Source organism: Lissotriton vulgaris, chromosome 5 (assembly GCF_964263255.1).
Source record: "Lissotriton vulgaris chromosome 5, aLisVul1.2, whole genome shotgun sequence".
Classification (NCBI taxonomy): Eukaryota; Metazoa; Chordata; class Amphibia; order Caudata; family Salamandridae; genus Lissotriton; species Lissotriton vulgaris.
Window position 1 is genome coordinate 185,984,483 of NC_141693.1, and position 16,239 is coordinate 186,000,721.

The 16,239-nt window shown below is 50.3% G+C and overlaps 1 protein-coding gene across 10 annotated transcripts in view; it reads right to left on the minus strand.

The window, feature by feature from the left end:
- The window catches only part of EHMT1 (euchromatic histone lysine methyltransferase 1), an 834,115-nt gene that overhangs the window by 569,352 nt on the left and 248,524 nt on the right, over positions 1 to 16,239 (minus strand). For all 10 annotated transcript variants that reach the window (XM_086921124.1, XM_086921127.1, XM_086921128.1 and 7 more), the window contains one exon: positions 6,508 to 6,682. In XM_086921124.1, coding sequence (XP_086777250.1) covers positions 6,508 to 6,682 — 175 coding nt within the window. The remainder of the gene's footprint in view (positions 1 to 6,507; positions 6,683 to 16,239) is intronic.

A 16,239-nucleotide genomic window follows, 5' to 3' on the forward strand; every position in this document is an offset into this window, starting at 1 on the left:
ATTATTCACAGTTTGTGCTGTCCTTCCGTAACATTTTTAAATGTTGAGCAAATAAAAAGCCTGCAGTTCCAAAATAAAACTCCAGTTGCAAGCACAACCTTTGTAGAGCTTGGAAAGATAACTACTGTGCGTTTCAATCACACAATTACCCGAGTTCTCCTTCTGGAAGTACCAGAAGAATCTGCATATCGAACAAGTTACTTACCTTCGGTAACGATATATCTGTAAGAAACAGTACCGTAGTTAGTATTAGATTCCTTACCTTAGAATATCCCCAGGCGTCAGTCTGGATCCGGAAACTTTTGCGTAGCAGTACCCCTGCGCGTCGTTAGGCGTCTGCAGGCGTCCCCTGCGGCTCCGCGTCCGTCGTTGGCGTCGTGCGCCGTGATGACGTCGCTGGAGTATATAGACGCCGCCTCCGCGCGCTGACGTCAGTTGTTTGCACACAGCTTTTCCGCGCCAGAACACGCAGAGCCATGTGAGAACCAACACTGGTGCCATTTGAAACTAGGGCCCTGAAAGGGATGTCCTTAACCCTAGGTATCAGTTCGCAGAACGGGGAGGATGGGTGGGGCGGTAAGGAATCTAATACTAACTACTGTTTCTTACAGATATATCGTTACCGAAGGTAAGTAACTTGTTCATCTGAAAGAAACAGGTTAGTACTAGATTCCTTACCTTAGAATAGATACCCCAGCAATACCAACCCAGGAGGTGGGTCTGCGAACCAATACAATCCTACACCAGAAAGTCCTGGAGGACAGAACGGCCAAAGAAGCCATCCCTCCGGACTTGACTGTCCAGGCAGTAGTGCCTCGCAAAGGTGTGCAGCGAGGCCCACGTAGCCGACTGGCAAATGTCCTGCAAGGGGACTCCCCGGCCCAGGGCAGTAGTAGCCGCCGTGGCCCGAGTGGAATGGGCCCTCAGCTCAACAGGAGGCTCCTTCCGAGCCAAAGAGTAGCACGCTTTGATGCACAGAACGACCCACCAAGAGATGGTCCGTTTATGTACCGCCCGTCGCTTCTTCGCACCCACGTAGCCAACAAACAGTTGGTCATCCATCCGGAACTGGCGTGTGCGATCCATATAAAATGAAAGCGCACGTTTTGGGTCCAGACGATGGAGCCGCTCTTCATGCTTTGAAGGAGGCGGGAAGAAGGAAGGGAGGGTGATGGACTGCCCGATGTGAAAAGCAGAGACAACTTTGGGCAGGAAAGAAGGTCTAGTTCTTAGAACCACCATGTCTGGATTAATGGACATGAAAGGAGGTTTGACAGAAAGAGCCTGGAGCTCACTCACTCTCCTGGCAGAGGTGATGGCAACCAGGAAGGCCGTCTTTAAAGTCAGGAGACGGAGAGGACAGGAATGACGTGGCTCAAAGGGAGACCACATCAAGAAGGTTAGAACCAGGTTCAAGTCCCACTGAGGCATCACAAACGGAACAGGTGGATACATGTGTGTGATGCCCTTCAAGAATCTTGTTACAATGGGGGACTTGAACAAAGAAGGTTGATCAGGCAGCCTCAGAAAGGCCGAAAGGGCAGAAAGGTAGCCCTTGATAGTGCCCAGAGCAGAGCCCTGCTAGGCAAGAGAAAGAAGGAAGAGAAGAACCTCGGAAAGAGGGGCAGCGAGAGGATCCACAGCCTTTGCTGTGCACCATGCCACAAACTTGTTCCACCGACAGGCGTATACCGATTTTGTGGAGGAACGCCTGGCTGCCAGAATCACATCACAGACTTCAGGAGGCAAGTCAAATGGCCTCAACTGCCGCCGCTCAATCTCCACGCATGGAGGTGGAGACTGGACAGGTTCGGGTGGAGGACCGTCCCCTGCTGCTGCGACAGAAGGTCCTCCTGAAGGGGCAGGCGGATCGGGGGACCGACTGACATGCTGAGTAGCTCGGGATACCAGTACCTTCGAGCCCAGTCCGGAGCCACAAGGATGACTTGGGCCCGGTCGCGCCTGATCTTCTTCAGCACTCTGGGCAGAAGTGGTATAGGCGGAAAGGCGTATAACAGACCGCAGCTCCACTCGCGCCGAAAGGCGTCGCCGTGCGAGTGCCGTCTTGGAAACTCCAACGCGCAGAACTGATGACATTGCGCGTTCTCTTCTGTGGCGAATAGATCTAACCAAGGCTCTCCCCATTGCCAAAAGAGGCCTTGCGCCACGTCCGAGTTCAGACGCCATTCGTGATCCATCGAGCACCGACGGCTGAGTTTGTCCGCCCTGGCGTTCAGAGAACCTGCCAGGTGTTGAACCATCAGAGTCACGCCCTGACGTTCCAGCCATTGCCAGAGGCGCAGAGCCTCCTGGCAAAGGGTCCACGGCCCCACCCCGCCCTGCTTGTTGCAGTACCACATGGCGGTGGTGTTGTCCGTGAACACCTGCACTACACTCCCGTTGACAAAGGGGAGGAATGCTTTCAGTGCCAAACGAATCGCCCGGAGCTCCAACAGGTTTATATGGAGCCGGGACTCCGCCGGAGACCAGATGCCTCTGATCTCTGCCTCTCCCAAGTGGCCTCCCCAGCCCTGGAGGGACGCGTCCGTCACAACAACGTGCTCCGGTTGGGGAAGGGAGAGGGATCTGCCTCTGACCCAATCGAGGTCCGTAAGCCACCACTGCAGTTGTCTTGCAGTGCCCTCCGAGATCAAGACATGGTCGGACAGATTGCCCTGATGCTGGGCCCACTGAAACTTCAGGTCCCACTGCAGAGCCCGCATCCGCCACCGGGCGTGATGCACCAGAAGGATGCAGGAAGCCATCAGCCCCAGCAGCCGCAGCGTCAACCTGACCGAAACCCGGGATAACGGCTGAAAGATGGGAATCAAAGCCTGTATATCCTGGACTCGCGGTTCCGGAGGATAGACCCGAAACTGCGCAGAGTCGAGAACCGCTCCGATGAAAAGGAGCTTTTGAGAGGGACACAGGTGTGATTTCGGCACATTGATGGAGAACCCCAGCTCGTGCAGGAGGTCTGCCGTCATCTGAAGGTGGTGGACGACTGTCTGGGGCGAGCCCGCCTTCAACAACCAGTCGTCTAGATAGGGGATGACTGAAACCCCCAATCTGCGCAGATGAGCTGCGACCACCGCCATCACCTTGGTGAACACCCGTGGGGCGCTGGTAAGGCCGAAGGGGAGCACGATAAACTGAAAGTGCTCGTGGCCTACCGTGAACCGCAGGTAACGCCGGTGGGCCGGCAGGACGGGGATGTGAAAATACGCATCCTGCAAGTCCAACGCTACCATCCAGTCTTGCGGGTCTAGAGCAGCCAAGACCTGAGCTAAAGTCAACATCTTGAACTTCTCCTTCCAGAGGAAGCCGTTGACGTTCCTTAGATCCAAGATAGGACGTAGGCCCCCTTTGTCCTTCTTGGGTACCAGAAAGTAGTGGGAATAGCAACCACGTCCTACTTCTGGCCCAGGAACGCGCTCGATGGCCCCCTTGGCCAAGAGGGCCGTAACTTCCTCCCTCAGAAGTACCAAGTGGTCCCCCGACACACGGTGGTTCTGCGGTGGCATGGCTGGAGGAGTTGTCTCGAAGGGGAGGGAGTAGCCCCTTCGGACGAGCTGCAGCATCCACCTGTCCGATGTTATTGTGCGCCAGTGGGAGAGGTGATGGCGAACCCTGCCCCCCACCGGCGTCACATGGGCCTGAAAGCACGGACTAGGAGGATTTAGTGGCAGATGCTGCGGGGGGAGGTGTGGCCTGACCTCGCCGCTGTCCCCGACCGCCACCACGGCGGTTTCCACGGCCGCCACCGTGTTGATAAGTCTGTTGCGGCGCGTGGCTGGCAGCACGTGTGGGACCGCCCCTTCCTTTGCCACGAAAGGAGCGAAACTAACCCGTTTGCTGGCGCTGGGTCGAGAGACCCAAGGACTTGGCCGTGACCCTGGAGTCCTTGAAGCGCTCCAGCGCGTGGTCCGCTTTGTCGCCAAACAGGCGACTGCCATCAAACGGCATGTCCATCAATGCATTCTGGACATCTGCCGAGAAGTTGGCGGATCTCAGCCAGGCATGGCGACGAATCGCCACCGTCGTGGACATCGCCCTGCCCAGCGAGTCGGTCGTATCAAGACCACACCTGATGGAGTATCTTGCTGCGTCTCGGCCTTCAATCATAGCCTTGCCGAGCTTAGCCCGTACCTCCGGCGGGCATTCAGGCAGCAGGTCCGCGACCGTATCCCACAGAGAGTGGGTGAAGCGGCCCAAGAGTCATGCGGTGTTGCAAGACCGCAGTCCCAGACTCAGGGACGAGAAGACCTTTTTACCATACTGGTCGTACCTCTTTGATTCCCTGTAGGGCGGGCCGACGGGAATGCGGTCTGGGAAGTGGAGGCCTGGATCACCAGACTCTCAGGGGTGGGATGGGTGGACAGAAACTTGGGGTCGTCCGAACACGGTCGGTGGCGTCTGGCCACGTTCCTATCAACAGGCGAACCTGAAGCGGGCCTGGACCACGTACCCAAAAGAACGTCAGTTAAGGCCTCGTTGAACGGCAGCAGTGGCTCCTGTGGGCATGACTGCTGTTTGAGGACCTCAGTGAGGATGTTAGTCCTCACGGCCGCGACGAGGAGCACAAGGTTTAAGGCCTTGGCAGCCCTCATCAACACCACTGAATAAGCAGCCCCCTCCTCCGTAGCCACGGTAGGAGGCGAGACAAAGCCAGGGTTGGGGGAGTCATCCAGACCACTGGCGTCACCCAAGTTACCCGTCCAGTCCACGTCGTACTGACACTCGCGTGTCAGAGGGTCCTCAGACCCCTCCCACTCCTCTCCGTATTTTACATCTTCACCATATTCGGAATCAACAATGTAGACCGGCTCCTCGGGGTTCACAGGCCCCATCGGCGTCGGACCCGGCGTCGGACGACGCCGGTCCGACTCCGCGTCCGGATTCGGAGAGGGAATGGGGACGGCGCCGCCCGGAGCCGGCGCGGGGGCAGCGCCAGGGGTTGCCCCGATGGAATCGGCGCCGGAGAGGCCAGTTGACCAGCCGGCGTCGACCCTGAGGGCCCCTGCGGCGCCGGGGCCGGAGCACCCGACGGCGTCGAGGCAGGGGCACCCGAACCGCTAGGGCCCCCAGACGGGTTCACAGGGCCCGAAGGCGCCGCAGAACCCGCCGGAGGAGAAAGAGCCCTCATGGCCATGAGGAACGCCTCTATCTCCTCGGGCGACGCGCCCTGCCCAGGGACCGCAGGGTATGGAGCAGGCCGCGTCGGCGACTCACGCGGAGCCGCAGGGGTGGGGCCACCCGAACCCCCAGCCGCATCGCGCCGAGAGTCGGGGGTACGATGACGACGCCCCGACTTCTTGTGCTTCCTACCTGAGGAACCAGATGAATGGTGACGACTTCCGGAGCGCTCGTGACGGCTCCGCGACCGCTCCCTCGACCTCCGGCCGGACCGGGACCGCTCTCGACGCGAGGCCGACACCCGGAGCTCGAGCAGCTTGCGGGACCGCTCCCGCCTAGCTTTATTCGTCAAGGCCCGGCAATCGACGCAGGCGTCCACGTCGTGGTCGGGGCCCAGGCACCAGAGACAGAGTCGGTGATGATCCGTGACCGACATCGTCCGGTCACAGTCTTCACAGTTCTTAAAACCGGGCATCCTACCGGCACCGTAAGAAGTCAAAAAGGTCAAAAAACTTGGTCAAAAGACCGGAGTACTGCACTTCTCGGATCTGCGCTAACTGGCGCGGAAAAAAGAAGAACTGACGTCAGCGCGTGGAGGTGGCGTCTATATACTCCAGCAACGTCATCACGGCGCACAACGCCAACGACGGACGCGGAGCCGCAGGGGACGCCTGCAGACGACGCCTACCAACGCGCAGGGGTACTGCTAATCAAAGGTTTCCGGATCCAGACTGACGCCTGGGGATATTATAAGGTAAGGAATCTAATACTAACCTGTTTCTTTCAGATACTAATCTTTCCATCTCATATGCTTGACCCTTTAGCAAGAGCACACATTTTCAATGCTTAACAGACTCCCAATGAAAGGAGCAGGGCCCACTCTACTGATTCCAATAGCTAATCTGCTGTGAGCTCCTCCCACAATACTGGACACTTTCCCCATCCAAAAATACGAAAACACATGTTAGTTTGCTAAGACCTCCTATTGTAAAACGGCAACATGTTAGAGCTCAATAAAACTCAAGTAGATACTGTAAACAGCAGATTGATAAAGTAACTGTCCAGTATTAAGAACTCTTTATACGATCCATAAAATGACTCTTTTGCTAAGATGAGTTCACATCAGGGAGGAAGCATGGCTACAGCTCTTCAGGAAGATACACAGAAAAGGGTTAGCCAGTGACAAAAAGCTATTCTACAGTTAGTTAAACAATGCGCCGAAACATCCAACAAACAAGTACTCAACGGAGTACAAAAACTCTGCTAAGGGATCCATGGATCACCAAATTTGAATGCATGGACAATACTTTCCAAGAAGAAAGAAATCAGAAATAGCAATTATAGTAGTTTGAAACAAGTTGAACACAATACCTGAATGTGGTTTAGTGGCTGCAGCTGGGCTGGTCTGGTTCTGAGGTAGTGACTGTTGGAAAGTTTGCAGATAGGGCAGAGGCTGGGGTTTGACTGATTCCAAAACTTCTTTGCCTTTGCTTTCGTCATGGGGCTCACTTTGATTAGCTGCTTCTTTGGGTTCGTTGCTAGCATGCTTCAGAAAAAAAAAAAAAAAAATTAAGCATAATCTTAAATTTAATAGCTTTTGAATTAATTGACGAAAGTCCATTTTAAATCAAGGTTGAAAACCAGGAAGGAATGTTAATAACTGCCCATTTTTTTTAAACTTTGAAATGCAACCAACAATCGATGTTTTAACCTCATCACTGCGGCGCGAATTCCGCCGCATAGCTGAACATTCCGATAGCGGGCGTGGTCATGACGGCTCCGGGCCGTCATCAGGACACGCCCACCACATACCTGTAAATCTTAACCTCTTCGATGCTCATTACGTCTCCCAGCCGTCATGAGCATCGAAGAGGTTAAGATTTACAGGTAGGGGAATCTAAAACAAAATGGGTCAGAGATGAGGGAGGCGGTGAAATTAAAACATTCTTGGAAGATCTAAAGCATATAATTATATAAGTTAGAGTGAACAAATAAAGACGTTTACTTAAAAAAATGAATGTATTATTACAGGTATGTCCCACACACAGCGGCCAGGAACAAAATCAAATTCTAAGGATAGGATTCCTATGATGGGCAGACGCGAAATAGGAGCAAAACCAAGAGACAGGACCAGAATAATTACACATAATAAAATTAATAAATGCCTGCACAACAATAAAAGTGCTACACATTTACTGAAAAAGAAAGAAGAGAAACAGACCTTCTGAAAGAAAAACAAGCTGGGATCACCAACTGGGGGAGAAGGGTGGCTTGGCAGGTGTCTTATTTCCCTGGAAAAGGATTCCCTCTCTGGAATCGGACACCATCAGTGGAATATGGTAGTCCCGTTGCATCTGAGAGTCATTTAGGGCCACTATGATGGCTATTCCTCACATAATTTTGGCCCAGAAATAAATGTATTCATTCCTTTTTTGGTAAGCAGTCTTTGATATTGACAAGATTACAGACAAAACACACAACGCAAAAAACATAACCCAAAAACATAAAATTAGCAACAATATTAGACAGTCAAACAAGACATTTTGTGCAACACGCTACATCTGTCGCAAACTGCATGAGTAGCAAAGGAGACTGACAAAGGGCTAGATCAACATGTTTACAGAATTATGTAGGCAACCCTTACAAGGTTTTGCAGATCCTAGGCCTAATCAGGACAACACATTTTTCGGTCTCGCCTATTCTATCCCATAGGGATTGAATAGGCGAGATTATAGTAAGAGGTCCGAAAAGTCTACCTAGTTGCGGATCGCATACAGTCATGTGAGCCTCATGTGAGCCAGGCAAGTGCACATCAAACACCATCGGCCTCAGACTTCAAAGGAAGCAGCTTGCACACCACCATTTGTCTGAGCCTCGGCATCAGACTTCAAAGGAATCCGCTCCCAAGCCCCCCCCATCCTCCTTCAGCCTCACCATTGGGCCCAGACCTCCTCCACCACCCCAGTCATTCCATCGCACCCTCTGCCCCTCTACCTAGCCAGCTCCCCCCCTCAGTCTTACCACCCGCCCCCATGCCCCGTTCTTCCATCACAGCTGCAGTCCATAGGCATCTGCCTCGCGCTCTCTTTATTTCTACATTCTTGCCACCCTACCACCTGGGCCGGACATCATGCATTCCACACGACTACACTTTCTAAACACTACAGATAACCGGTGTGATGGTCATTCAATTTAATGACATTTCATGCATCGACCTCAGAAGGATGGGAGGCTGAGTCCGCCCAGATGGGATTCAAACGTGAGATCTGTAGATCACATCAGATCGCCTTTCCCGCTGAGCCATCTTCAATGGATTTCATGAGAACAAAAGGCATTGCTGGCCCACTGATTTCGACACCCTAACCCACTGAGTTACATTCAGGAGCTTCAAAACAAATCACATTGGATGCTTAAGCACACTGGTATAACTCGTTCTGCTTCTTCTGATATGAATCCCCCCTCCCCCGACCATGCCTACCCCTCATATGCCTCGTCACACCGCGCAATGCAGTGGCTTCAGCTCTGTCCCTTACAGCCTTTTCGGTACAGTGGCCTGGACAAGTCGCGCGGTGTATACATCAAACATGCGCGTGAACCACGCCGCGACAGACAGACAGACAGACAGACAGACACACACACACACACACACACACACACACCAGCAGTAATGCACACTTCCCTTTCCCTCATTCGAGGACCTCCCTCTCATCCACACACACCCTCACTCACCCTCACACCCCCTCACCCTCACACCCCCTCAGCCTCACACACCCTCGCACACCCTCACACACCCTTACCAGCATAGCATAGCAAAACATAGCATAACAAAAAAAGCATAGGTTAGCAAAACAAAAACAGCATAGGTTAGCAAAACAAAGCATAGCATAACAAAACAAAGCATAGGATAGTAAAACATAGCATAGAAAAACACAACAAAACATAGCATAACAAAACATAGCATACCAAAACAAAGCATAGCATAACCTCATAGATGCTATTAAACATTCCTCCCCAGTGCTGCGCTGTCCATTGGAACTAGTGCTGAATGGACGTCCAATGGTCGTGCGCAGCACTGGGGAGGTAGTGCTGCCGTCGGCCAATGCACCGAGGCAGCACTTAAGGGGATAACATAACAAAGCATAGCGAAACAAAACATAGCATAGTATAACATAGCATAACAAAACACAACAAAACATAGCAGAACAGAGCATAACAAAACCGCATAACAAAGCATAGCATAACAAAACCGCATAACATAAAGCATAGCATAACAAAACAGCATAACAAAACATAGCAAAACACAACAAAACATAGCATAGCACAACAAAACACAACATAGCATAGTATGACAAAACAAAGCATAGCATAACAAAACATAGCATTACAAACCATAATATAGCAACACAAAGAATAGCATAGCAAAACACAACAAAACATAGCATAACAAAACAAAGCATAGGATAGCAAAACAAAACATAGCATAATAAAACATAGCATAACATAAAACATAGCATAATAAAACACAACAACACATAGCATAACAAAACAGCAAAACACAACAAAACATAGCATAGCTTAAAACACAACAAAACATAGCACAGCAAAACAAAACATATAATAGCATAGCAAAACACAGCATAGCATACCAAACACAACAAAACATACGTAGCATAACAAAACATAGCATAGCAAAATAAAGCATAGCATAACAAAACATAGCATAACATAAAGCATAGCATAGTAAAACAGCATAGCAAAACAAAACACAGCATAGCATAGCATAGTATAACAAATCAAAGCATAGGATAGCAAAACATAGCATAGCATAACAAAACAAAACATAGGATAGCAAAACAAAACATAGCATAGCATACAGCATCACTCAGCACCACCACAGCATCACTCAGGGGGTACCACAACATCACTATACGCTACAACAGCATCACTGAACGCCATAGCATCACTCGTTCGTCATCACAACATCACTCAGCGCCACCAAAGCATCAATCTGTGCAACCATTCAACAACAACTGGTTCAAATATGTTCTCTCAATGTTTCAAGCTTTATTACAAATGTAACAAAAAGATAATATTTCACTTCTGTTCTTGGATTTGCGTCACAATAAAATGCACAACGTAATCTTCACAAAAGTTATTTACAAAAGTTTAAGCTATTGCCATTATAAATTACAATAACTTTTATTTAAGTATTAATTATTAAAAAAAATAAAAGCCATTGTTATTTGTAATATCAATACATGTAAGTCCCGTAAATACAACACATATTGCATTACAAATGCTATAGGTGTCACATTTGTAAGAGTTATAACTGGCATTGTAAATGACAAAGCTATTAATTTCGCAATTTTCAAAAACAAAACCTAAATAAAAAATGTGTCATTTACAATACCAATAGCTCTAACTTTCCTAATACGAGACCTATTGCATTGCAAATGCTTGTTTCCCATGTTCACCGTACCTATTCTAGTTTGGACTATATATTCATTAGTCAGTCGTTACAGGGTGACTTGCAAGACTCGAAGATCTTTCCTCTATCGGTCTCCGACCATAGTTTGTATTCTGTCTGTCTTCGATGGCTGGGTCCTGTGCAGACTATTCCCAAATGGTACTTTCCTCCCTCTCTTGTTCGTGATAATGAATTGTGTACTAAACTACGGACCGTCATCAGTTTTTTAAGGTCAATCGACCAGAGGACACAGAGTTCATAACCAGGAACACCTTACAGGCTGTTCTCCGGGATGAATGCATAACCCTTAATACTGCCCTGAACAGACAGTGCATGCACGTGAGCGGGAATCACTGGAAACCGAATTATCCACTCTGAAACGTCTTCATTAAACTAACCCCACGAGACAAACGCAAACGCCAACTCACAGCGCTTAGAGGCAAATTGAGGGCCATTTATACTAATAGGGCGGAATTCACTCTTCTTAAATTGCGCCACCTTTCCTACACCCAAGGTAACAAAGTTGGTAGACACTTAGCCCGTCAACTAAGGGACAAACAGGAGAAAGAGTATATTGGTGGCATCTTGGACCCGTCAGGGACGGTGGTGCGTAAAGATGAGGATAAGGCGGCCATTTTTGAGTCTTTCTATCGGGACCTATACTCCGGAGATTCTTTAGATGAGATAGCGCAGCAAGAATACCTCCAATCACTGTCTCTGCCACAAGTTTCGGATGCATGGAATGACCTACTCACTCCCCTTATCACCTTGGAGGATGTCACCTCAGCCATCAAAGCCTTGAAGCCTAATAAGGCTCTGGGGCTTGATGGCTACACAGCTCTTTTCTATAAGACTTTTGCCCTTGACCGGTCTCCCTATCTCGTCACCCTTTTTAACATAATGGAGGAAGACGGGGCAACCTTGGGTACGATGTCAGAAGCGGCGATCTCAGTCATCCTCAAGCCAAGGAAAGACCCCCAATGCTGCGCCTCTTATAGACCTATAGCCCTGTTAAACCTAGGTGCTAAGCTGTACTCTTCCATCATTGCCAAACGCCTAAATGACCTCATTCCCATTCTTATCCACCCTGACCAGTCCAGTTTTATTGAAGGCCGCCAGACGCATGATGACACCCGCAGAATCATACATCTTATAGAGAAGGCTAACAGGCGTCAAATCCCAGCGGTCTTAGTACGCTTGGACACCGAGAAGGCCTTTGATAGGGTCGACTGGGCTTTCCTCTTCCACACAATCACTGCATTTGGCTTCGCTCCCAAATTTCTTAACATGATCGGAGCTAAATATCATCTTCCCCACACCTTTGCCTACTTTTCCATATCATCTTCCCCACACCTTTGCCTACTTTTCCACATTCGATAAGGAACCAGACAGGGTTGTCCCCGCTCCCCCTTACTTTTTGCCCTAAGCATCGAACCTCTGGCCCTCGCAATCAGGAATAGCCCGGTTATCCGGGGCATCCCGTTCACAGGGGAACCCCATAAAATATCCCTATTTGCGGATGATGTCCTTTTGTCTTTGTCGGAGCCAGAAAACTCTCTCCCGGGTCTGCAGTCGGAACTTGAACGCTAGGAGCTCGTTTCTGGGTTTAAAATTAATTCTAGTAAATCATTTATACTGAATCTTACCCGATCACCGGAGGCGTTACTCTGACTCGGCTCTCTCACCTCACTGGCTTGGGCCTCTACAACCATTCAATACTTGGGGATCCAACTGACATTGAATATTCGCAGGATCTATGCCGCTAACTTCCCGTCGCTCCTCACGCGCATCCACGAGGAGCTCGCAAAGTGAAGCCGCTCTTCCTATCATGGCTAGGCCGCATTCCCGCTCTGAAGATGACCCTCCTACCCAAGCTACTTTATCTATTTCAAGCATTACATAAGCTGGAGCGTGATTTTTTTCGAAGAATGAAGGCCATGATTGTGGGGTTTTTTTTGGCAGGGTGGTCGAGCGCGCTTCTCTTATTCTATGCTTCGCCGCTCCCGCGCTGAAGGGGGGGTTGGATTACCAGACATTCATCTATACTATAAGGCGGCCCAACTGAGAGTTTTAATCGAATGGAACCCAACGAGACTCTGAGAAACACTGGCTACATATGGACCGTAGCGTGACGGGGCAGACTATTTGGGGCTTGGTTTGGTACCCTCGCACGGACTGACCTCTGAACACATACATTAGTACACCTATGGAGACCACTCAAAGTTTGGGACACGATATCATGCGACGATAGATGGACCTCTTTCCCGTCTTCTTTTACCCCAATTCACCACAATCCAGCGTTCCCCCAGGCCCAATATGAGGGGGCCTTTGAAGCATGGAAGAAGGGAAGTTGTCTCGCTCTCATTCACTTGTTCCACGACTTTGATCCCCTCACCTTTGACGACTGTAGAGGGAATTTGACTTTGAAAACACAGAAAGGTACCACTAAACGCAATTGATGCACTGGGCTCTTACTCCTCAAAATCGGGAAGCTGCTACTCGTCCCCTTACAAAATTTAAAGCCTTCCTTTCCAAAACCGCTTCTATGAAAGGGGTGATTTCCTTCATCTATAGCTTCTTGCTTAAGACTGAGCTTTCCAAGCGCCCTAGATACATGTCTATGTGGAAGGGTCTGGTCCAGCGCCCAATTTCCGACGAAGATTTCCCGCTTTAATCACTCCACGGACCTCAGGGAAGCCCATCTTAAGACTATGATGGACTGGTATTTACATCCTTCCAAACTCTGCCAGATCTTTCCCATGTCTTCGGACAGATGTTAGAAAGGATGTGGGCTTCTGGGTGATTTTAGGCACATATGGTGGGACTGCCCAACTATTCGGCCATTCGGGGAAGAAATTTTAGCTCAAATGAATGATATGCTGGGCTATCCCATCCCTACAACAATGCGGGGATCCTCATGGGGCTCCGAGACCCCGCCCTTGAACACCAGACCCGAGCTAACAAAACGATTATGTGACTCTGCATTGAGCGGCTAAGGTCACCCTGGCGGCCGCTTGTAAGAGAAGGGAGGCCCCGGCGAATTCTCTCTGGCATTCTCATCTCTGGAGATTCTTAAGTCTGGAACGTTTGGCCGACGACTATAAGAACTTTGAATTCAAATGGGGTCCCTTGGTTTCCTTCCTCTCTCGGGCCTCCCTTCTGCAGTTTGCCCCCCTTCCGTCAGAGCTCTCCATCTTTTTCAATTTTGATTAATGTATGAAAAGCCGTCCAGTCTTCTGTCTGTTTGTTTGTTTGTTGCCGCCACCACGGGTACTGTGGGGGAGAGGGTGGGGGGGGGGGGGGGGGGGGGGGCGGGGGGCTTGTTCTCTGTTGTTGCCTTCTACAGGCATGTCCCACGTTGACACAGGTTGTTGAGCTGGATTTCACTCTCCTATAGCAACCCACATGGACGCTTTGGTGAAGGTATTGTCATGGTCCTAGCTTCCTTATAAGGAAACAGAGCTGACTTATTCTGATTGAGGCCCTCAGCCTATTTACCAACTTCCTTTGCGGCTTATGTTCCCCTGCCTGGGATCTCTTGATGGTAAAAGTTTTTGCTTGTTTAATATATGCACCAAAATTTCGAATAAAAATATCTTTGGGAAAAAAGTAAATGACTGAGGTACCTCTCTTCCCGGATCTGAGCTGGCTGGCGCAGAAAAAGAAAGAACTGATGTAGGCACAAGGGTGCAGCGTCTAAGTAGCTGCTGTGACGTTCTTCCCGGCGACCACGACGTAGACGACGGACGCAGAGCCGACTGACGCCACCTTCTGACGCGCAGAGGTACTGCTGACGAAAAAACATTCTGGATCCAATCTGACGCTTGGGGGTAATTCTAAGGTAAGGAATCTATAACCAACGTGTTTCTTTCAGATCTTCTCCTTAAGTTGGAAGCGGTTGAGGGCCCTGAGGTCTACAATAGAACGCAGGCTTTTGTCCTTAATGGGTACCAGAAAGTAGTGAAAGTAGCAACCACGACCTACTTCTGGCAACAGGACCATTTCAATAGCTCCTTTGGTCAAGAGAGCTGCAACTTCCTGGCGAAGAAGGGTAAAAAAACATTTGATAGAAGGATGGTGGCATGGAGAACGGAGTAGTCACGAAGGGTAGGAAGAAGCCTCTTCAGACTATCTGCAAACCCCACCTGTTTGACGTGATGATGCGCAAGTGGGGGAGGTGATGGCGAAGAGAATGCAGGGGGAGAATGGGTGGACTGGCCCACCCGCTGGCCCCCAGACCCACATCACTGGGTCGCACGTCCGCTGCCACACACAGGCTGGGCAGCTTGGTCGAACGTGGCAGGGCACCCACTACCGTAGCCACGAAAGGGGCAAAAAGCAGACTGTGTGGGGCGATACATTGCCACAAGGTCCAAGGAGCTGGCGGTAGCCCTGGAATCCTTGAAGAGCTCGAGCGCTTTGTCTGCCTTGTCACCAAAAAGCGACGGCCATCAAAGGGCATGTCCAGTAAGGTGGATTGGACATCCCCAGAGAAACCACATGTCCTAAACCAGATCTAGCGCCTCAGGGCTACTGATGCGGGAACTGTCCTCTGTCCCTGGAGCAGGCTCGGAAGACAGAGCTGGTGTACGACAACGCTCCGGGTCCCACGTCACGTCCGCCGACCGACGGGGATAAGGCAAAGAGCAACGCCACTTCTTCGCCTTCCTCTTGTGCTTCGACTTACCCAAAGATCTTGAAGACTTGGATGACGATTTGGTGGTGGCGGCTTCGCGACTGGTCCCAAGACCTTCCTCTCGACTGGGACCTCAAGTGGCACGGAACTGACCGCCAGGCTTCCAACAACTTTCGAGACCACTCTCACAAAGACGTGGGATTCATGGCCCAGCAGTCGGAGCACAGCTTGGGGTCGTGGTCGCGCTCCAGACACCAGAGGCACACGAGGTGGGGGTCCGGAACAGGCATCAGGAGGTTACAGGCCTCGCACAGCTTGAACCAGGTCCATCGATGGGACATCCCTCATACACCAGGAGTCGTTAGGACTCAAAGGAATTAGACTAAAGTCGAGAAAAAAGTTAGTCAAAAAGTGACTAGGGGGAAGCTCTCTCTGGTTCTGCGCAAGGCTGACACGGAAAAAGAAATAACTGACGTCAGTGCGAAGGGGCGGTGTCTAAGACACTGTGACGTCATTCCGGCAACCACAACGCTAATGACGGATGCAGTCGACAGACACTACATACCGACACACAGGGGTATGGACTGCTAAAGAAAAATCTCTGGATCCGGTCTCATGCCTGGAGGTAACTCTACAGGTAAGAAATCTATATATATAATCTGAATACCATACTCCCATCCAAGACAACCCGGGGCAAAGAGATCTAGGACCTCGGCTCCTTGGAATTCGGAGGAGCTTAGGGATATTAAACGCAAGTGCAAAAGGCTAGAGAGGAAATGGCGTTTGGCTATACTGACCCAGACAAAATTTTGTACAGGAAATCTATTCGGGACTATAAGAAAGAAATAAAGAAAGCACAAACCCAGTACTATTCACAAAAGATTTCTGAAGCCAGCTCTAATTCCAAGGAGATCTATTGGATTGTAAAATGCCTCACTAAACTCCCCCAGCCCCCTGTAAATAGTGACGACCTACAAGTCCGATGTAACGAGCTAGCCGA